Source organism: Arachis hypogaea, chromosome 19, assembly GCF_003086295.3.
Source record: "Arachis hypogaea cultivar Tifrunner chromosome 19, arahy.Tifrunner.gnm2.J5K5, whole genome shotgun sequence".
In the NCBI taxonomy this organism is placed as follows: domain Eukaryota; kingdom Viridiplantae; phylum Streptophyta; class Magnoliopsida; order Fabales; family Fabaceae; genus Arachis; species Arachis hypogaea.
This window is the reverse complement of record NC_092054.1, coordinates 149,503,937-149,527,680: the sequence shown is the minus strand read 5'-3', so window position 1 is coordinate 149,527,680 and position 23,744 is coordinate 149,503,937. Positions and strand designations below refer to the sequence as shown.

Below are 23,744 nucleotides of genomic sequence, written 5' to 3'. Positions count from 1 at the left end.
CGTCCGATTTCTAAGAGGTATACAAATCGGACCGTCTGATTTGTGTTAAAAAAATTAAAAAATTTTAAGTACAGAAATCGGACCAAAAAATTTGTGTACTTTTCACAATTTTAAAAAATATAAAAAATTACAATGTTAAGATATATCACCACTTTTATTTCCATAACAAAAAGAATTAGCCTGTTTCAAATGTTAAATAATAACTTTATATATGTCTTGATTTACAAAGACTAATCGGAGTCAAATCTACCTAAATTTGGTCAACGACCTAAGGAAAAAATAAATAAAATTGTATTGACAGTTCCTCTATGGTCACTAAAAATAGCATAGGAATCTATGACGACGAAAGCAACTACACGAAATAATTATTAGGTATTAACCTTCTTTCTTTCGTTCAAAGTTGGAATTATTAATTACGTTGATCAAAGTACATCCATGCATGATAATTATAAGGATATATGTATGTATGTATGTAGTTGATATTATTATATATATGAAGACGATATACATTCCTTATCTATCTACATACTTTTAATATCACGACATTTCTTGCATGCGCGCGCAAGCAATTAAGCCGTCAAATGCTGTATGTCAAAGCATATTCTTACGCGTAATTATAAGCCATGAAAATACTATATAATACCATGCATAACCAATGTCCCTATCATCAATTCATATCAAACATACAAGCTAGCATTTCCAATTTCATATACATCATCATATTTTTCTCCATATATAATATATATGAGAATCACACCATCGGTCCTACAGTTCTTAGGAATTTTGTTCCTAAATGTTCTTATCACTACCCAGGCTTTGAGGCATTACAAGTTTGTGGTATATATATATGCTTATAGTTACCTAGATTCTTGCTTAATTAAGTCATATATATAATTAGCATTATTGCATCTCATAACATATAATAAATTAAATTATATTGCAGGTGAGAGATGCTCCCTTCACAAAGCTTTGCAGTGCAAAGAACATCTTAACAGTAAATGGAGAATTTCCAGGGCCAACATTGTATGTTACAAAAGGAGAAAGCATAATTGTTGATGTGTATAACAGAGCTAACTATAACATCACCATTCACTGGCATGGAGTGAACCAACCAAGATATCCATGGTCTGATGGCCCTGAATTCATCACTCAGTGTGCCATTCAACCTGGTGGTTTGTTCTCTCAAAAGGTTATCTTTTCTGAAGAGGAAGGCACACTTTGGTGGCATGCTCACAGTGATTGGTCTCGTGCTACTGTTCACGGTGCTATTGTCATTAAACCCAAGCCTGGACATACATATCCATTTCCAAAGCCAGATAGAGAGGTTCCAATGATATTAGGTGAATGGTGGAAGCAAGATGTTGTCAAAGTTTTTGATGATCTTGTTTCAACTGGAGCAGATGCTGCCATCTCTGATTCTTACACTATCAATGGTCAACCTGGTGATCTTCATCCATGTTCTGCCAATGGTATTGCTCTCTGCTTTTTGAGTTTTTTCTATTTATGAATCTCTCTTTTACTAATTTAATTTGTTTGTTTAATGCAGAGACCTTCAAACTAAATGTGGAACATGGCAAGACTTATCTTCTGAGAATGATCAATGCTGCAATGCAAGACCTTCTCTTCTTTGCAATCGCTAAACATCAATTGACAGTGGTTGGAAGCGATGGAAGCTATGTGAAGCCATTCAAAGTGGATTACATAACAATATCACCAGGTCAAACCATGGATGTGTTGCTTGAAGCTAATCAACCTTTGGATCAATATTACATGGCTGCCAAAGCCTATTCAAGTGCTTTCAATGTTAGATTTGATAACACAACAACCACTGCTATTCTTCAATACAAGAAGGGAAACTACATTATTCCATCTTCAATAAGCACTCCTCACATGCCTTCACTTCCATCTTTCAATGACACCAATTCCTCTGTCAACATCATAACTCAAATGAGAAGCTTGGCAGATGAAGCACACCCAGTTGACGTGCCATTGAACATAACAACCAATCTGTTCTACACCGTTTCAGTTAACTCATTGCCATGTCCAAATGGTACCATATGCAAAGGCCCTCGTGGAAATAACCGGTTTGCAGCAAGCATGAACAACGTCAGCTTCCAGTTACCACAAAACAATAACATTAACATCTTGCAGGCTTATTATAACAACATAAGTGGTGTGTTCAGTGAAAATTTTCCAGATGTGCCACCACTACTATTTGATTTCACTGCTTCCAATTTGTCCACATTTCTTAGAACTCCATCGGTAGATACAGAGGTGAAGGTGCTTGAGTATGGCTCCACGGTGGAGCTTGTTCTTCAAGGGACTAATTTGCTGGCTGGTACTGAGCATCCAATGCACTTGCATGGCCATAGTTTCTACGTAGTTGGATGGGGATTTGGAAATTATAACAAAGACAAAGATCCTTTCAACTATAATCTCGTTGATCCTCCTTATCAGAATACAGTGGCTGTACCTAAAAATGGTTGGGTAGCCATAAGATTTCAGACCAAAAATCCAGGTAGAAATTAAATTACTTATATTTGATTTCTGTATGTTCATTTTTAATTAATTTGTTTTTTGAATAATCAGGGGTATGGTTCATGCACTGCCATTTAGAGCGACATGTAAGTTGGGGCATGGCTATGACTTTCATCGTCAAAAATGGTAACAATCCTGGACAACAAATGCTGCCACCCCCTCCAGACATGCCACGCTGCAACTAATTCCAATTAATATATACACATTTACATCATCTAATTTCATTCTTTTATTAAGTTTAAAAGTTTTAGTTGTTAAAAATTTGAGTCTTCTATGTTTTTTAGTTTTTATTTTTTTTAAAATATTGTAAAAGTTAAAATTTTGTATCTCAAAATTAAAATTTTAGTTTTAATTTTTAACTACCAAACTCAATATTTTCATCTTAATTTCAGTCTCTAAAAATAAACAGCTATCTATATATGTTTGGAATCTCGCTATACATCCACACGATTTATGCAACCAAGCAATTTGGGCTTCGTCTTCTCTTCCTCCTCCTTTTTTCTTCATTTTTTTATTATCGTCATCGTCATCACCGTCATACCACCAACCACATCCATCTTCTCTTCTCCCTTCTTCTTCTTCTCTTGTTTCTTTTTTTATTTGAATAAATTCTTTGATCTTCTCCTTCTTTTTCTTCTTCCTCCTCTATCATTATTATCGTCATCACCAATATCACCAATATTTTGCTAACATATTTATTGATTCTGATTTTCTATGGTGACATCATTAAATAATTTCAAAATCGAAAATATTATCAAAACGAAACTATTGTATAATACCAAATGAAACGAAAATTCTCCATGGAAAAGTCTAAGGGGCCAGCAACTTTGTTAAATTCTGGCCGGCATGTAACCAACAAAGAAAAGTGAGTCATTGGATGAAATCTCACACCCATCTCACACCATTAAAATCATCATTGATGGCTATTTGATGGCTACAAATCACAAAGTTGCTGGCCCCCTAACATTCCTCTTATATAAATTCGAATTGAGAAACACCCGCGTCTCGAATGAACCGAAAATATTATCAAAACGAAACCATTGTATAATACCAAATGAACCGAAAATTGTCCATTATATAAATTCGAATTCAGAAACACGAGCGTCTCAAATGAACTGAAAATATTATCAAAACGAAACCATTGTATAATATCAAATGAACCGAAATTTGTCTATTATATAAATTCGAATTCAAAAACAAGTCAATTTTAAATAAAAACAATGTCATCAATAAGACAAAAATTCGGTAACAACGATAACAATAGTACGTATTAGAAAAAGACAATAATGATAACGATGATGATGATAATAATAATGATGATGATAATGGAGAAGAATGATGAAAAGAAATGAGGAGACAAAATTCTAATAGGAAGAGGAGGATCGGAGGAGGATATGAAGATCGAAGAAGAAAACGTAGCATCCAAATAAAAAAGTGCAAGGTGGGAAGGAAAGAAAACAGAAAAAAGAACATAATTTAAATTACTTAGATCAACTTAAATATTAAAATTGTTTGGATATGGAAAATTGTTTATATGTTTGTTGATTTTGATCAATTCCCCAACTTTTACAAACGCAGTTGTCACTAGCCTCCCAATCACACATGCAACATCAAAGCCATAGTAAATTACCAAGAAATAAATGAAAAAATTCTCGAAGGTGAAAACATTAATAGAGTAAATTTTCTAAAATAAGGAAATCGATAAAGTAATGAAATGAGAATATTAGTCATTATTAAATTTATAATTTCTATTTCTATCATTTATAAATCACAATATTTTAATTTAAGAGCAAATCCAAATAAATTGCTACTAAAAATGCTCAAAAAATATAAAAAAGAGTGCTATATGCAAAGGGAAAACTGAAAAAGTAAGAAAATCCTATACGCTACAAAGTTTTATTTTATTAGAATGATAAATTGATAATGCTAAACAAACTTTCGTTAAGCCTTTTTTTCCATATCACTCTTCTATGAATTCTATCATTATTATTATTGCAACCTCCACCACAAACCTAGTAATAAGATTATTATTACTTTTGGGTCCTAATTCTCATTACACATCATAAAGAGCTACTTTCACAAACTCGCCATATCATATATTAAAGTATTTAATGTACTCAAATATTACAGGCCAGGGTTACTGCATATGCACGGCATAACTAGTCAACAATATTAATTACACCCCATGTACAACTAACCATGTCTTTAAACAAAGAAGAAGAAGAAGGAAAATATAGAAAATGAAATTAAAGGTCATATCACAAAACTATACTATATGAAAATTGAAAACTAATTAAAATAGCTAACTTAATTAAATAAATTTGTAACACATTAATTATGCTGGGGACCTGAGCCACCGCTAAGTCCCGGCCTTCCATCGCCAACAGGCCGCCGCCTTGCAGCCAAACTTGAATCCTAAACAAAATATAAAACTTCTTAATAATTAGTATTATAAAAATATTGTCAAAAAGATTTCATTTCCTAAGAATACGTAAAATAAATGGGAATTTAATTTAATTTTTGTATTTTTTTCTGAAGACAATTTTGTTCGAACATTTGAAATTTTACAAAGAATATGCATGATTCTCCTCTAATAATACTAACTTTCCATACTAAAACTTTAATGTAAAATTACTAATTAAGAAAAATAATAAGCATTTACTATGCCAACTTATCATATGTTGATTCTAATTTTTGGAGATAAACTAAAAGATTTGGGCGTTGTAGGAAAATTAAAAAACAGTGTTAGAAATTATATGCCCCAGTAATGAAAATCTAGGGTGAGATGGAAGATATCGTACAGTAGTAATGTCATCTTGAGAAGTTGAAGAAGGTGGATCTTCATCTTGTTGGTAACTTGCCTTCATGTTGGTATCACACTCACAGATTCGTAGGGTTGAAATATCATCATCATCGCCAAGATCTGCATCTGAATGAGGTTTCAGATGAACATTTTTCTCCTCTTTTTTCTTGTTTTCAGCAGCAGCAGCAGTAGTAGTCTCAAAACCAAGACACTTGAGAAGAGCATTGAGTGCTTCTTCAAGTAAATAACATGGGTTGTAAAGAGGGATTCTTCTCTTATCATCAGCTTCTTCTCTCTTCATTGAGGGTGATGACATCTCCATTATTATTCTGCTTCACCCTTCTTAGTCTCTCAAATTTATTAAAATTTGTGCTTTTATAACTAAATCTTTAATGTTCTCATATATATATATAAGTAAATTTTATCCGATTCTATTTAAAATGACATGTAAATTATTTTGTAATTTATTATTTGAGATGGTAATAATATAATTTCTTAAAATATCAAAATTCCACTCTCATTAATTAAAATATAATTAAAGTTTCGACGTCATCGTCATCTACTGCCTTCTTACACAATTTCTCTTTTTTTAGTGCATTATCCCTTAATCACGCATTTTCGTTATCCATAATTTTGTCATCTTTCTCAATATAGTTAGCGACGACGTTATCACTATCTCCAGTCCTTTCGCTCAATCTCTCCTTCTGAAGTAAATCACTTCTTACCAACATAATTAATGGTTAATTTAGTTATTAAATTTTTTATTAAAAAAATATCTTTATTTAATTATATTATAGAACATATATTCATATATAAAATATAATATAATAAAATAAATTTATTCAGGATACTTAAAAGTATAAATAAAATCAGGAACATACAAATGTAATAGTAGAATAAAAATACTATAAAAGAATATCGTAAAAAAGTTGAATTTTATCATTTTAAATTTGTGTTATTAATTTTAATAATATATTTATTTTTTAAATAATTTACGTATGATAAAAAAACATGTTTACTTGTTTAGAGTATAAATTTTATTATTATATTTGTATGTTTATGATTTTAGTTATACTTTTTAAGTATTTTGAATAGATTTATTTTATTATATTATATTTTACATATAAATATATGTTCCATCATGTAATTAAATAAAGATATGTTTTTTGATGAAAAAATTTAATAATCAAACTAACCATTAATTATGTTGATAAGAAGTAATCCACGACGGAAAAAAGAATCGAGTCAGGGAACATGAGATAGCAATAAAATTATGAAATTACGAGCGATGAAAATTCAACAATGTCATTATTTCATTAAGGGATGATGCACTGAAGAAATAGAGATTGCATAAGAGGAGAGTAAATCCACGTCGGCGCTTCTTGTCACTACTGCAACGCTTGGAAGGACCGAAGATACTAATGAAGAAAGAATGGAAGAGTGGAGATGTACTTCAATTAACAGGAGTGGAGTTTTGATATTTTAAGAAATTATACTATTACCCATTTCAAATAATAAATTCTACCTAATCACTCTAAAATAACATATAAGTTACCTTTCATAATGTGTCACATTTTAATTGGTCATTATCTTAACCATAGTTGGATTATTTTGTAATTTATTATTTATATATATAATCACCATATATATATTATGTTTAGTAAATAAGATATAAATAGAAAAAATTAATATAAAATATTATTTTTTAATTTTATTATTAATTTTTTATAATTATTTTTTATTGTTATATATTTTTTATTTTTTGTGTGAAAAAATAAAATAAAATAAATTTTTATAATTTATTATTTTTTATATTTAATTTATTATCAAATAAAATTTAAAAACACTAATTTTTATGTATGTATTTTTTTGTCTTATTTTTAGTATTTTATTCTATAAACCATTCGCATCCATATATATTTACTTAAATTAGGTTTCATTTTTCAAATTTTCTAATTATTAATATCAAGATATATAAGTTCTAAAGGAATTATAATTTTGATATATATATATATATAAAATTCAATATTAATCTTGTATTATATAATTATTGTATTAGTTTTTAAATAAGATTACTTAAAAAAATACATAATTGTTATTAAAGTTTCAATATATTAGTTGGTTTTATTAATTTATTTATTTTTTCGCATATATTATTATTATAGGGTAACGTTTGGGGTCATTTTGAGAGAGAGAGATTGATTTATGTTAATTTAAATGCAGGACAAAATGAAAAAAAAAGTATTATTATCTAAATTTTGTATATGTTATATGAAAATATAAATATAAATATATATTATATTATATTATACTGACTCTAAATTTAAGTACAATAATTGATTCTTGCAAAGCTGCATACAATATTCTTCTAAGCATATATTCTTAAACTATGTAGAAATCGATCAAACACTAGAAACCAAGGTTCCACATGACCTTATAGTAGTGCGCCCCTTGTGTGCAATTGCAAAAATACTATAACATTAAAGCATGCATATGATTCAAAACTAGCGACCTTTTGTTTCACCATTTGCTTTCTTACAACTAAAATAGCTAATTTGTCACCGTTTGTAAAATTTATTCTTATAAGATGTTGATGAATTCTTAGTCAGCACGCCAGAATAACTAAAAATATCACTTTAACTTATAGTAAAATAATGATATGTAGATAAATAATTTGAAAAAAAAAAGAAATTTTAACATAAAAAATTTGTAGTGTGGCAGTAGAACATTTGGTATTTTGGCCGTTTTAACTTTTAAAAAAAATTTAAATATACTAATATATCAGTATTTTAATAAATTTTAATTATTAATCTCAATTATATATATTATATATTTTTATAACTAAAATAAATAATTAAAAATTATTAAAATATCAATATATCAGTACACTATAATACTAATTACATATTCTGCAGTGAAATAATTATGAATTGAACCAGCAGAATCTTTGGTATAAGAAATAATTAATAAATTTATAAGGAAAAAGAAAAGCAATAGTAGGTGTATCTATCCACATTTCGCAGGTAGCAATCCAAAGTGTGAATTAAATGCATACTGCCATATAGAAAGAATCGAAGAGAGTTATAAAAGCTATGTTACCTACTCCATTGAAGGATGAGTCAATGAGTCATCATGTGCTCCGTATTAACTCATCATTCAGCGTTATCCTTTTGTCATTTTTTCACCCAATCTCATTTTCATCAGTTATTACTTCCTACTTATATTGTCATTCTCTCGGATGAACATTAATTAGCGTGCAAGTTTTGAAAGATTTCTTCTTTTGATCTTGTAGGAAAGTATTCACACACGCATTGGGTTAGTAATGGATAGGATAGTCTAGAATTTAGACTCTATTCTAATTCTATTCGTAGGTTAAAATTTTTAAAATTTTTATTAAAATTTTTTTGCGAATTAAGAATCTCTCGATCATAATTTTATTCGCATTTTAAAATTTTAAACCCTATTTTACTCGCAAAAAATATCACATTTTTTAAAAATAAATATAAAATTCAATCATTTCGAATTTCATACATATTAATAAAAAAAAAAATCCGCCTATGTTATACTTGCGGTACATAGCCGGTCCCAAGCCCGGATAAAGGAGGAGGGTTGTGTTAGGTCTTCGGCAACCAACATAAAAATATAGCCGAACCCCATGACATGAATCAAAGACATCATTGCGCTAAAGCTAGGTCGTTGCCCAGAAGCAACGCGCCGTATGGCTCGAGTACGGTGTCAAAGCAAGAGCCGCTGCATCGGTGCCCGGATGTAGTGTTAAATGAGCAAGGATTCTCGCGTTTTCGTGAACAGATGAGGGTAAATAAGCTAGTTCACAAAGTAAAAGGTAAAGGTCGAAGCGACAGAAGGTTGAGATTTGGGACATGGAACATAGGCACTCTAACAGGAAAGTCCATGGAGGTGGTGGACACCATGACAAGGAGGAAGATTAACATTATGTGCCTACAAGAAACGAAATGGGTTGGTGCAAAGGCTAGGGAGTTGGATACTTCTGGTTTCAAACTTTGGTATACAAGAAAGGTGAAGAATAGGAATGGGGTTGGAATAATTGTGGATAAGCAGTGGAAGAAGAACGTAGTGGATGTCAAGAGGGTGGGAGATCGGATCATCTCTATCAAACTTGTGGTGGAGGGAGGTGCTTTCCATGTGATTAGCGCCGCAAGTGGGTTCGGACGAACAACACAAGATAAGGTTTTGGGAGGATCTAGAGAGTTTGGTTCAAGGCATACCTTTGGGAGATAAGATTTTCTTAGGAGGAGATTTAAATGGCCATGTTGGGAGAGAAGTGACTGGATATGGGAGTATTCACGGAGGCCATGGTTTCGGGGTGATCAATGCCGAGGGTAAAACTATTTTGGACTTTTCCTCAACCTTTGATCTTCTCATCGCAAATACATGTTTTAAAAAGAGAGACGAGCATCTTATAATCTATAAGAGTGGCATGACAAGCTCTCAAATTGACTTCTTCTTGTTGAGGAGAGTCGACCGGAAATTTTGCATTAACTGTAAAATTATCCCGGGAGAGAGTTTGACAACACAACATAGGGTGCTCGTCATGGATTTTCGCGTCGAGCAAAAGTTAAGGAAAATACATCATACGAAGAACCCAAGGACGAGGTGGTGGCGGATGAAATGTGAGGAACAAAGAAGCTTCCTAAGACGGGTAGGAGAAGAGGCAAAGTGGGATGGAAATGGAAGCGCGGAAGAGATGTGGAGGGAGATGGCAGAAGTTATTAGAAGAACAGCAAAAGAAAGTTTTGGTGAATCTAAAGGAATAGGACCAAGAGACAAGGAGTCCTGGTGGTGGAATGCGAGTATACAAGAAAAGATAAAGATAAAAAGGGAATGCTTTAAAGAGTGATCTTTATGCCGCAATGCAGATAATTGGGAAAAATATAAGGCGGCTAAGAAAGAGACAAAAGTGGCTGTAAGTGAAGCAAGAACAAGAGCATATGAGGGTCTCTACCAGTCTTTGGGCACGAAAGAAGGAGAAAAAGGTATATATAGAATCGCAAAGAGCCGGGAAAGAAGAACGAGAGATTTGGATCAGGTTAAGTGCATAAAGGATAAGGATGGAGAGGTGTTGGCTCAAGAGGAGAAGATTAATGAAAGGTGGAAGAGCTACTTCTACGAGTTATTTAATGAGGGACAAAAGACTCTTCCGAGTTGGTCGATTATGCACAAGGGAAGAAGATCAAAACTTTGACTACTATCGAAGGATTCAAGACTTCGAGGTAAAAGAGGCTCTAAAGCAGATGAAAAATGGCAGGGCAGTAGGACCTGATAATATCCCGATTGAGGTTTGGAAGGGTCTTGGAGAAAAAGGCATCAACTGGTTAACCATGCTTTTTAATGAGATTTTAAGGTCAAAGAAGATGCCTGATGAGTGGAGAAAGAGCACTTTGGTACCTATCTACAAGAATAAGGGGGATATATAAAGTTGCGGAAACTATAGAGGGATTAAGCTTATGAGTCATACTATGAAGTTGTGGGAAAGGGTGATAGAACGGAGGTTGAGAAAAGAGACACAAGTAACAGAGAACCAATTTGGATTTATGCCAGGCAGATCTACCACTGAAGCGATATACCTATTAAGAAGGATGATGGAGAGGTATCGTAGTAATAAAAGGGATCTACATATGGTGTTTATTGATTTGGAAAAAGCGTATGATAGGGTACCAAGGGAGGTCTTATGGAAGATTTTAGAAAAGAGGAGAGTAAGGATCGCATATACTCGGACAATTAAAGACATGTATGATGGGGCCACAACTAGTGTGAAGACTCAAGGTGGTGTGACAGAGGAATTCCCTATTGGTATAGGATTACACTAGGGATCATCCTTAAATCCATACCTTTTCACATTAGTCTTGGAAGTACTCACAGAGCACATCCAAGAGCCTGTGCCATGGTGCATGCTTTTTGCCGATGATATCGTCCTTATGGGAGAGTCAAGGGAAGACCTAAATAAGAAGTTGGAGTTATGGAGAGAAGCTCTAGAAGTGTATGGTCTGCGCATAAGCCGTAGCAAGACGGAATATATGGAATGTAAGTTCAGTCTGAGAAGGAAAAACCCCAATATAGAGGTGAAGATTGGAGAAAACACCCTACGAAAAGTTAAAAATTTTAAGTATCTTGGGTGCATCATACAGGACAATGGAGAGATTGAACAGGATGTAAATCATAGGATCAAAGCAGGTTGGTCAAAATGGCGGAGTGCATCTGGTTTTATATGCGACAAAAAAGTGCCTTTAAAACTTAAAGGTAAATTCTATCGCACCGCTATAAGACCGGCTATGCTGTATGGTACAGAGTGTTGGGCGGCTAAAGGGGAGCACGAACATAAGCTGAGTGTGGCAGAGATGAAGATGTTGAGATGGATGAGTGGTCATACGCGATTGGATAAAATAAGGAATGAAGATATAAGGGAGAGAGTTGGAGTAGCACCCATTGTGGAAAAGATGGTTGAATCGCGTCTCAGGTGGTTTGGACATGTGAGAAGAAGACCGATAGAACATCCAGTCAGGAGGGTGGATGAGATGGAAGATGGACAAAGGGCGAAAGGCAGAGGAAGACCTAAGAAGACCATCTATGAGGTGGTCAAACGAGACCTACATGTAAACGGTCTCTCTGTAGACATGATACATGACAGAGCACAATGGCGTCGTTTGATTCATGTAGCCGACCCCACTTAGTGGGACAAGGCTTTGTTATTGTTGTTGTTGTATTAATAAAATAAAAAATAAAAAATTAATATTCTAGATTATTAAATTAATTAATTAATTTAGTAATTACTCACTTATTATAAGTCATTATATGAGAAAGATTGTGAATTCAACTTTCATTATATACCTAATTTTTATAAAATATGTGTTATATATGAGGTGCGGATAGAGTTATGTACACTTTAAATCCGTACCCTACTTGCAGACATATCTGAAGTGATCTCTACCCTATCTATAGCGGATGGATAACCTACCCTATTCGAATGGGTTGGACCGAATTAGGTACCAGATATGTATTGTCAGCCCTACACACACATATACACTACAACAAAAATTATTTTTAATGACAAATGTTTCATAAAAATAATATAATAATTATTATATATCTTATTTTATTTATATTTTTATAATAAATATATATTTATATTTTCTATGTCTATTAAAAAAATTTATCAATAATTATATCATTAACATTAAATTTTTTTATGATAAAATATAAAATAATTAATGTTTAATTAATAATAAATATATTAATAAATTTTTTATTATTAATAAAAATAAAATAAATAATTGATAAAAGTAATATTTTAATAATAATATATTATATGAAGAGTGGTTCTTCTATTTTTTTTTCTTTAATTATTTGGTAAAATATGATTTTTATTGTTTAATATTTTTTTATATATTTTTTATTTTATTTAAAAAATATAAGATAAAATATTATATTTATTAAAAATTTAAAAAAATAATTGAGAGAATGATAACATATGCTAAAGATTTAATTAATATTTAAATTTAAATAAATATAAGAGTAAATGTTCTTTCTGGTCTTTAATAATTTGTTCAATGAACTTTTTACTTTTTAAGAAATTTAAACATCTAAATCGGTTTCTATTTATTTTGACATATATATGTTTTAGTCTCTGATTAGAGACCAAAAAAGATATTTACTCAAAGTAAATAGGAATTAAAACGTACGTATATCAAAGTAAATAAGAATCGATTTAAGTATTTAAATTTTTTAAAAAGTAAAAAATTTATCTAACAAATAGTTAAAGATCGAAAAGAACATTTACACAATAATCATCTCACGAGAGTATGTTTGGTTGAGATTAATTAATTAATGTTCAAATGCATACAGAGAGCCAGTTGTTTGTGGTGATGCTAGTCAAGATAAAGTTATTGAAATTTATATAGAATTAATTAATAGGATATTGACTTGAGCATGTGGTATAAATTATAATAAATTACCGGTCGGTAACTACGTTTTTCTTATCCCAACGAACTCTAATTCAAAATTTTAAATAATATAATTTCTCTATTTTTATCTAAAAATTTTATGTTCGAATTTCATCGCTTTTAATTAAAAAAAAAAGTATTTTTTATAAGTGTTTGTTAAGTTTAATAATATTGTTGTGATAAGTATTGGTATGAATGTCCATTTTCAATGAAACTCTCTTTATCAAGGATGACTTTATTAAATGGAGGTTAAAAATGAATATATTTTACATGTATAAATAGAAGGCATCTTTTGATGCATTTTCACACACTACAATCAGTAAAAATTTTCTCTCTTTATTTACGTTGTCTATATAGAAAATTTTTTCTCTCTTTCTTTCTTTCATACGTTAATATATATATATATGTATAAGTATCATCTCTTTTATATTGAGATAGTAATTGTGTTTAATATTGTTATCTAATTATATTTTTGTCTGTTACCTCTTCTTTATTTATTTATTTAGTTATTTTATAACACGTTATCAACACGAGACTCTGATCAAATTTTAGGAAGATTCCAGGTAACAAATTTTTATTATGTTGAAACCCTTTCATCTTGAATATAATGCTCTTGATATATTTGGAAATAATTATTTATCATGGATACTAGATGTTAAAATCCATCTTGATTCAATGGATCTTAGAGATACCATTAAGCCTAAAAATAATACATCCCAGAAGGATATAGCCAAAGCCATAATTTTTCTTCGTCGTCATCTTGAAGTATGATTGAAAAATGAATATCTCACATTAAAAGATCCTGTAAATCTGTGGAAAGACCTTGAAGAAAGGTACAATTATGTGATACTTCCTCAAGCCCGATATGTTAGAGAAAATTTTCTCGACATTCCATGCTTCGAAAGTGCTCCTGCAGTAGCAGTATCGAGAAAAATGATTTAAAAATATTTTGAGCTAATTTCTTGCTTTCTTGTTGTTGAACGCAACAATGAATTGCTCTTAAGAAATCATGAAGCGCGCCCAGATGGCGCCGCCCCATTTCCTGAAGCAAATGCGGAAAATTATAGCCCCAGAAGAGGTAAATGGCAAGATTTTGATAACAAAAAAAAATATGGAAGGAAAAGAAATTATGTTCACAAGAAAAGATCTCACCAGAAGTGGGATAAAGAAAGCAATAATGGGCAAAGTAAATCAATTGAGGATAAATGCTTCCGTTGTGGTGGAAAGGGCCATTGGTCACGTACCTGTCGTACCCTAAGGCACCTAGTTGATCTTTATCAAGTATCCTTGAAAAAGGGTGACAAAGGAAAGGAAACAATTTTTGTTTCAAATTATAAAAATTCCACCACTCATTATGATGTATCTAATTTCTTTAAGGATTCTGAAGGAAATATTGGCTATTTGATCAATGATGGAATAGTTTGATATATGTATGTGTTTGTTAAGTATTTATGTGAATAATTTTACTGTGCATGTACTTCTACTCATTTTATTATTATTATCTTTTGTTGTGCTAATAAATTCATTTTCTATTGGACATAAAATTAACAAGGTTTTCTGGCCATTATTTACCACACATAAACCGTGGTGACCCACAAGGTTTTATGTGCAAACAAGTTTCTTCATAAACCGTGGTGACTCTCCACGGTTTATGCACGCCATCTCTCCTTAGTAAACCGTGGTGACCTACCACGGTTTACACTCTATATCTTTTGGCCATAATCCGCTGGGACCTGCCACGGTTTATGCACGTTTTGAAACCGTGGTGGGTTGCCACGGATTACATAGAAATAGCTTTTTACACATGCAGGTAACAAGAACCAGTTTTGCACATTTAGGTAAACGTTTTCTCTATTCTATTTATTTAAGTAAATTGCCCTTTATAAAATATACATTTTCATCCTTTATAATTTTTAAAAAATTTTCTCTCTAATTTATTTTAAATTTTGTGTTAACTAATGTTAATTTTATTTATTTTTCAAGAAAAAATAAATTATTTCTTACAAAAATACCCTTTAACAAAAATTTTAATTTTTTTGTCATTAAATTTTACTTACCAAAATATCTTTTAATAAATTATTTTTTATTGATTAAATTGTATTTTTACCAATTTTTTTTTAATTTAATAATTAAATTATTTTTTTCTAAGATACCCTTCAATAATTTTTTATTATTAAATTGTAACTTTACCAAAATTGTCATTAAAAATTATTTTTATATTTTATTATTAATTTTTTAATATCAATATATATTATTTTAACATTAAATAAAAAAATCTTACCACTGTCAATATGTATAACAATTAATATATATTTATATCAAAAAATAATCTTATCAATATTTTTTTATTTAATAGTAAAATAATATATATTGATATCGAAAAATTAATAATAAAATATAACTATAATTGTTAACAAAAATTTTGGTAAAATCATAATTTAATAATTAAAAAATTATTGAAGGGTATCTTAGAAAAAAATAATTTAATTATTAAACTTTTTTAAAAATATTTTAGTAAAAATATAATTTAATCAATAAAAAATAATTTATTAAATGGTATTTTAGTAACAAAAGTTTGATGACAAAAAAAATATTTTGTCAAAGAGTATTTTTGTAAAAAAAATATTTTTTTAAAAAATAGATAAAGTTAATATTAGTTAACACAAAAAATTTAAAATGGATTAAAGAGGAGGTTTTTTAAATGTTATAAAAGAGGAGAATGTATATTTTACAAATAGAGAGAAGGAGAGTGTTATTTTAATATCTCTTAGAAGAGGAGAGTAAAATTTTTTTATTTTTTTTTATTAAAAAAATTTGAGATAAAAAATTAATAAAAATAAAAAAAATTGTATCTTTTATTAGTGACTGTATTTTTTGTCAAAATAAATATAAAATTTACTATACAATATTTCTATTTATATCTCATCTATTAAATATAATTTTATATCTCTATATCTCTATCTTAATGTCTTGTCTTTATAAACAAAGACATTTTTATAAAAAGTAGTTGGTACGTACATCTCTAATTTAATGTGTCACACAAATATAAGTACATCTATTTTATATATATATACTATTTTGCAGAATTGGTGTTAGGAATAATTAGGAATAAAGATAAGTCGATATGATGTTCAAAGATATTCCGAAATTAAATTCAATTCTAAAAATCTGATGGATGACCAACTTTTGGTAATGTTAAAGTATTTGGAGCCATTTGGCATGGCCGCCACACAATGTCATCGTCGATTCATGGACACAGACGGTTGGCGGAGGAAGGTGGCTGGTGCATATATATAAATATAATATTTGTGATCGGAGGAAGGTTCCAGAATTGAATTTATTGAACTCATGTTGCATGCGGCGGCACCGTCATATTATTCCTGATTCATGCTTTACCTTTTTACTATCTAGAATCTAAAAATGAATAATACAAACTATATATAATAAAGAATAATATATATGGAACCTATGGAAAAACTATGAGGTAAAAACTCAAGTGAAGTCAACTTTATGTAAAGTTGATACTTGAGAGTTGTTAAATAAAAATTTAATTAAATTAGTCAAATTATTTAACAGTTTTCAAATATCAACTTTATGTGAAGTCAACTGCACCTGAGTTTCCACCAAACTATATATTATACCATATGATAAGATATATAATTATTAGAGAAAATTACACTCCCCTCTCCTGCGAAATGTTAAAATGACACTCCCCTTCCCTCTATTTTATAAATGTATATTCCCCTCTCTTCTAACTTTTAAAAAATCTCATCTTTAATCTATTTTAAACTTTTTGTGTTAACTAATGTTAATTTATTCATTTTAAAAAAATAAATTATTTTTGAAAAAAATACCCATTAATAAAAATTTTATTTTTATCATTAAATTTTTCTTACTAAAATATCTTTTAAATTGTATTTTTTAAAAAATTTAATAATTACATAATTCTTTTTTAAAATACCCTTCAATAATTTTTTAATTATTAAATTATAATTTTACCAAAATTTTCGTTAACAATTTTTTTATATTTTACTATTAGTTTTTCGATATCTATATATATTATTTTAACATTAAATAAAAAATTTTAGTAAGATTATTTTTCAATATTAATATATATTAATTGTTATATATATTAACAGTAGTAAGATTTTTTATTTAATGTTAAAATAATATATATTGATATCAAAAAATTAATAGTAAAATATAAAAATAATTGTTAACAAAAATTTTGGTAAAACTATAATTTAATAATTAAAAAATTATTGAAGGGTAGGTATCTTAGAAAAAAATAATTTAATTATTAATTTTTTTAAAAGTATTTTAATAAAAATATAATTTAATCAATAAAAAATATTTTATTAAAAAGGATATTTTGGTAAGCAAAATTTTATGATAAAAAATAAAATTTTTGTTAATAGATATTTTTTCAAAAAATAATTTATTTTTTCTTTAAAAATGGATAAAATTAATATTAGTTAACACAAAAAATTTTAAATGAATTAAAGAGGAGATTTTTTAAAAGTTAGAAGGGAGGAGAACGTACATTTATAAAATAGAAGGGAGGAGAGTGTCATTTTAGCATTTCATAGGGGAGGGGAGTGGAATTTTCTCTAATTATTATTAGAGAAAATTTCACTTCCTTTTCTCGAGAGATGTTAAAATAATATTATTTCTTTTATTTATAAAATATACATTTTTCTCTCTTATAACTTTTAAAAAAATTTCTCTTTAATTTATTTTAAATTTTTTGTGTTAACTTTATCCATTTTTTAAGAAAAATAAATTATTTTTTATAAAAATACTCTTTAGCAAAAATTTTATTTTTTTGTCATTAAATTTTGTTTACCAAAATACTCTTTAATAAATTATTTTTTTATTAATTAAATTATATTTGTACCAAATTTTTTTAAAAAAATTAATAATTAAAATTTTTTCTAAGATATATTTCAATAATTTTTAATTATTAAATTATAATTTTACCAAAATTTTTGTTAACAATTATGGTTATATTTTACTATTAATTTTTTAATATCAATATATATTGTTTTAACATTAAATAAGAAAATATTGGTAAGATTATTTTTCAATATCAATATATATTAATAATGATAAAAAAATTTTATTTAATGTTAAAATAATATATATTGATATCGAAAAATTAATAGTAAGACATAAAAATAATTGTTAATAAAAATTTTAGTAAAATCTTAATTTAATAATTAAAAAATTATTGAAGGATATCGTAAAAAAAATTAATTATTAATTTTAAAAAAATATTTTAGTAAAAATATATTTAATTATTAAAAAATAATTTATTAAAGGATATTTTGGTAAGCAAACTTCAATGACAAAAAGAATAAAATTTTTACTAAAAGATATTTTTGTAAAAAATTATTTATTTTTCTTGAAAAATGGATAAAATTAACATTAATTAACATAAATTTAAAATGGATTAAAGAAGAGATTTTTAAAAGTTATAAAGAAGGAAAATGTATATTTTACAAATAGAGAAAAGAAAAGTATTATTTTAGCATCTTTAAAAAAAATTAGAATTTTCTCTTATTATTAATTATCATCTATCCACCGATTGATTAATCGAAGCTTTAATCTTTTTTATTGTAATCCTGTGCACTATAGGAATAACAATAGAAATCAATAATATCATGTCATCCACTTAAAAAAAATAGTAAAAAACATAAGAAAAATTTCATAGAAATCCAAATTATAAATTAATATTATTTTTGTAGGAAGTAAAATTCATTAACTCTTTTGGAATATATAATAATTTAAACGTGGAATTTGAATTCTTAAAAACGAAACAAAAAAGATTTATAAAATGTTAAAGATAGTCATAAAGATTAATAACTTTATTATAAATATAAGACTCATCAAATGTTTCAAAAGTAAATTATTTTTTGGGTTTACTTAATGTGCATTAATTAAGGACACATATTAAAATTACTAATTAAAAAAATTATTATAAAAAATATAAAATTTATTTTTTAATGTAAATATGGTGCATTTATTAAAATAAAATATTTAAAATTTTTTAATTAATAATAATTTTAACTTGTGTCTTTTCGATATATATTAGCTAATTTTTTTTTAATAAAATAATTTTAAAATGAAAAACACTTTGAAACATATGTTCTTCATGGAATCTCACATCATATTTTATTTTTGTTAAAGTAATGACATCCCATCCCATATTTAGAAAAATATAGGATCATATCACAAGCCTTTAATTTGTGAATTATTTTATGGGGTTTGAGAAGAAAAAAAGCAAGGTGATTTAGGTGACAAACTTGGAGTGGCCAAAGGGTCATTGCGAAGTATCAATTATTCATGCAATGATATGGTTTCAATTCAATGCACGGAAACCCTTTCACCCACTTATATCCATCCATCTCATAATCTAAATCCATTATCTTTACAAACTCTCCCAAAATAATGCAAGGATATTTTAGTCTTTTTGTGCCACGCGGCGAGCCACGCAGGCGATGCTCTGTGATTCCAATCATTGAAGTAAGAGAATCATTCAGCGGCTTGCATCACACAACGACACGTGGACCATTTGAGACTAGCCACGTGTGTATCTGTTGTTTTCATTTCTGATTCTATTTTGAAATTCCTCTAAGCTCCTGCTAATCAATAACTTGCAGCTATCTCATTTTGTCTCATAGAAAATAATTCAATTAATTTAATAAAATTAATAAAATATATATGTTCATTAACCATATTTAATTTGAAGCTAGTTTTGACAAATATTACACATATCCAACCTAGTATTAAAAAAAAATAAAAACACTTGGTTAATCTTTATTTGATGATATTTAATTGAAATTTTGTTCATGCTTAAAAAAGACAAAATTTAAAAACGTGAATAAAATCTTGAACATATACAATAAAATTTTTAGAAGCTTTGATCTAAAATACAAAATTTATTAATAAATCTAAATTGGTCTAATGATTAATTTATTAGTCTGCATAAATAAATATCGTAATACAATAATTTACTAATAAAAAATAAATTATTAAATAAAGTTTGGCCTTCTAAACTAAAAGATATCGTGAAAAACTAAGAAAAAATACAAAATTTATTATGTACGAAATATATTATTATTATTATTGTAAGTCTCTAGCTATGAATGATTTAACAATGAAGATTAACATAATATATTGATGGTTAGAAGTGCGTATTATTTAATTTCAAGTACCAATATCAAAACATGACATTACTCTACTTAAGAACATAATACTAACAACTTTGCAGAATTAGATTGGACCAAGGAGCTTATTTGGAGGAGGGCTCTAAAAAGTTTGTTTCATAATGAGCAAATTTGTATAAATTAATTTTCAAATGGTTGTTTAGTTGGTGTAATACACTAAAATGGATGACGAGGCTATATATAGTAATAGAAGTTAGTTTGTTTTTTTGCAACTTGTGAAAAGTTAAAAAATAATTATAAGTCCCAAAAAACGGTATATTTACAAAAAATAAAAATAAAAAGATAAAAATATCATTTTTACAACCTAAAAAAAAGTGACACATTTTGTTTTAATATCACTTAGTTATGTGTGTTTGCTTTGAATATGGATCGCTTTTTATTTTTAATATAACCTTTAGATATGCGTAATACGAAAAAATGAGAATTTAAGTGTGTTATACACATATATGAAATTAATGACGGTTTACAATAAAATTGTTATATACAATTTAAATAAAATTGTAATTAACAATTTTATGGAAGAGAAAGAATCTGAAAGAGAAGTTAAAAACTGTCTGAATAGTGATCATTAAATACTTTTAACTCTCATTTTGATGGAATAAGTCACTTGTTCTTTTTCAAATCGTTGGTCACATTTTGTGATATTTTTTTGTCCCTTCTTTAAATTGTAAATGACAATTTGTTCTGATACCAATTCAACTCATAGAGTTAAACCCCACTTTGGTCTCTGAGATTGGCGAGTTGCACTGAATTAGTCCTTGATATCCCAATTGCACTAAATTAGTCCCCCATATTCGAAAAAATGCACCACGTTAGTCCTTCTTCCAATTTTCGTCACCGGAGCACTGACGCCGTCAGTGACGTAGCCAGTTCTTGCCACGCTGGACAGAATGAGACGAGGTCGTTTCTAATTTGGCGCTAAACACCCCTTTGAACGACGTCGTTTGTATGTGATGAGAAATAAAACGTTAGGCACCCTTTTTTTGTTTCTACTCTTCGTCTTCTACTTCTCCATCAGTGTAGAGAAAAAAATGTTTCTCTTCCATGAGTGACCCAAAGTAACAGCAGGTGGCTGCAATAGGATTTCTCGAGACCATTGGAACACGACGTTCGCTGTGCAGTTGTCGGAAGAGTACGTTTGCCACTACAGGGATCTTCTGTGTTGTCACTGAGGTTAGTGAGGATGAATTTTTTTTTTCAAATTTAATGGAATGCTGCGATGTGTGTTGATCATGGTTAAGTGTTTTGTATATTGTCTGTTCACAAGTTTTAAAGCTAATTTTGTGTTAGGATTTTGTTTTGATGTTTTGTGGGACTGTGTTTAGGGGTTTCTTTTTATGCTTTGTTCCAATAGTGGAAGAATCAGCACCCATCGAAGGCAATAAGCCCACTGCCCTGGCTGATAACACTTCATCACCCAACATCACAGAACCAACAAATGCTGATGAAGCTGTCTACGACAAAGAGAGACCAAGAGTTACAGTAAGATATCACTTCAATTCATCTCTACTATAGAAAAAAAAAGAAGGTTAATTGTGGTTGTAGAATGATGGTTTCGATTCCAAATTGTTAAGATTTTCAGTAGCCAAAGCAATTGAATGCCCCACTTAAGGTTGTTGATCTTTAGATTGTTGATATAATTGAGTTCGAAAAAGCTAGGCAATGGAAGGTAATTTATTTACATACATGTTATTGGTCATGAGACTCTTCATTTATGCAGCTACAATTGATGCGTGCAATGTGATTGCAGAGACCATGGAACAACAAAATTATTTCTGTTTTAATCGTGGTTCTGTTCAAAATTACCGCACCTAGGGAGAACATTACATAAGGATTGGAACTCATTTTTTTCCTTTTTCAGTAGCTTATACTTATTAGAATGACTTATCTGAATATCACTTTTTTGGGGGTGAAGGGGCTTGAATTGATACTGTCAGAGAATTTCACTTCAGTCTCTGTAATGCAAGCTGTTGGCTCAGTCATGACTAACAAGTACAACGAAGGATATCCTGGTGCAAGATATTATGGTGGAAATGAGTATGTCACTCACTTTTCTTCTTTGTGTTCGTTCACCTCTCGATAATTCAACAAACACAATAATATACAGTGGCTAGCATTTTGGATTTTATTATTGGACTCCTACTTCTAGTCCAATTAAAAAATTGTTGCCTTTCTTCCTCAAGGTACATTGATATGGCAGAAAGACTATGTCAGAAACGTGCCCTCAAGACATTTAGGTTGGATCCAGCTAAATGGGGAGGTAACTGCATAATAACTATATTGGTATACCCTTTTATTTGGCTTTGTTGATTGCACATTATTTCATCTTGTTGGTCATTGGCCTGTTGTTCTAATTGTTCTAAGCTTGCAGGTGGACATAATCTATTCTTTGTGATTATCTTTTTTTTTTCCCCTTTCTTTTTCTACCACTTGAGTCACACGAGTTTTTGTTCAGAATTCAGAAGTAGCATTTAGGTTGAATTCTCTTGTAGACTTTTTGCTGGTTAAATTTCAAAATGAATGCTCATGAGCTTTCTTGATATTCAGTAGATTCTTTTAAAATATTTAGGTGTCAATTTTTCTCATATGTTATTACCCATAAACTGCAGTGAACGTTCAGCCTCTATCTGAGTCTCCTTCAAATTTTTAAGTTTATACTGCATTGCTAAAACCTCATGACAGAATCATGGCACTTGATCTTCCTCATGGTGGACATCTTTCTCATGGATACCAAGTATTTTCAATTTTCATCATCCACCATTTCCTATGATAATGAAATCTATCAAGTTCATGGGTTATTGGTAATTTCTTTTGGCAATTTCTTCAAGGATTAGATAGAAATCACTTTGTAGTTATTCATAAAAATTTAATGCTTTTATTACATATCTATTTATGTATAATTCTTATTAGTTGAGACTTTGTTAGGGTTAGCCTCTGTTGTGGACCACCGGAGAACAGGGCGGCAATCACACCCACACCACTTTGGAACACTCGATGCTCTGCTGGTTCCTCTGGAGATCCTTCTGTTTGACCGCAGGAAACTCTGGCTCCCACTTGCACTCATGATCCTAAACCCAAAAAGTTGCACAGTGAGGAAGAAGATGAAGAACCAAGAAAAGTGGGTAGAAAAAGAAGAGGAAGAAGTTAGGGCAGAAATCTTGGTTATAAAAGGGGACAAGGACTAAATTGGAGCTA

At 29.1% G+C, this 23,744-nt stretch overlaps 2 protein-coding genes and 1 long non-coding RNA gene across 3 annotated transcripts; 2 read left to right on the top strand and 1 right to left on the bottom strand.

Annotated features, from left to right (window-relative positions):
- Nucleotides 1-744: 744 nt before the first annotated feature.
- LOC112779058 (laccase-15-like) lies at nt 745-3,331 on the top strand. Its single transcript, XM_029295956.2, has 4 exons — nt 745-837; nt 944-1,469; nt 1,547-2,518; nt 2,590-3,331. The coding sequence occupies exons 1-4, from the start codon at nt 745-747 to the stop codon at nt 2,721-2,723; spliced, it is 1,725 nt and encodes a 574-aa protein (XP_029151789.2). The 3' UTR covers nt 2,724-3,331.
- Nucleotides 3,332-4,612: 1,281 nt separating this feature from the next.
- On the bottom strand, nt 4,613-5,721 carry LOC112779939 (uncharacterized). Its single transcript, XM_025824288.3, has 2 exons — nt 5,340-5,721; nt 4,613-4,953 (listed from the first exon to the last, which is right to left on the bottom strand). Exons 1-2 carry the CDS (start codon nt 5,661-5,663, stop codon nt 4,870-4,872), a joined length of 408 nt encoding a protein of 135 aa, XP_025680073.1. The 5' UTR covers nt 5,664-5,721; the 3' UTR covers nt 4,613-4,869.
- A 16,739-nt stretch (nt 5,722-22,460) lies between these two features.
- Nucleotides 22,461-23,282, top strand: LOC112779057 (uncharacterized). Its single transcript, XR_011877671.1, has 3 exons — nt 22,461-22,586; nt 22,733-22,809; nt 23,159-23,282. It is a non-coding gene; the product is annotated as an uncharacterized lncRNA (long non-coding RNA).
- Nucleotides 23,283-23,744: the final 462 nt, after the last annotated feature.

Excerpts from the sequence above, each read along its gene's own strand:
- LOC112779058 (XM_029295956.2), top strand. The coding sequence starts at position 745 with ATGAGAATCACACCATCGGTCCTACAGTTCTTAGGAATTTTGTTCCTA. Across the intron at positions 838-943 it reads TGAGGCATTACAAGTTTGTG|GTGAGAGATGCTCCCTTCAC; the intron begins GTATATATATAT and ends ATTATATTGCAG. Across the intron at positions 1,470-1,546 it reads TCATCCATGTTCTGCCAATG|AGACCTTCAAACTAAATGTG; the intron begins GTATTGCTCTCT and ends TGTTTAATGCAG.
- LOC112779939 (XM_025824288.3), bottom strand. The coding sequence starts at position 5,663 with ATGGAGATGTCATCACCCTCAATGAAGAGAGAAGAAGCTGATGATAAG. Across the intron at positions 4,954-5,339 it reads CTCAAGATGACATTACTACT|GATTCAAGTTTGGCTGCAAG; the intron begins GTACGATATCTT and ends TATTTTGTTTAG.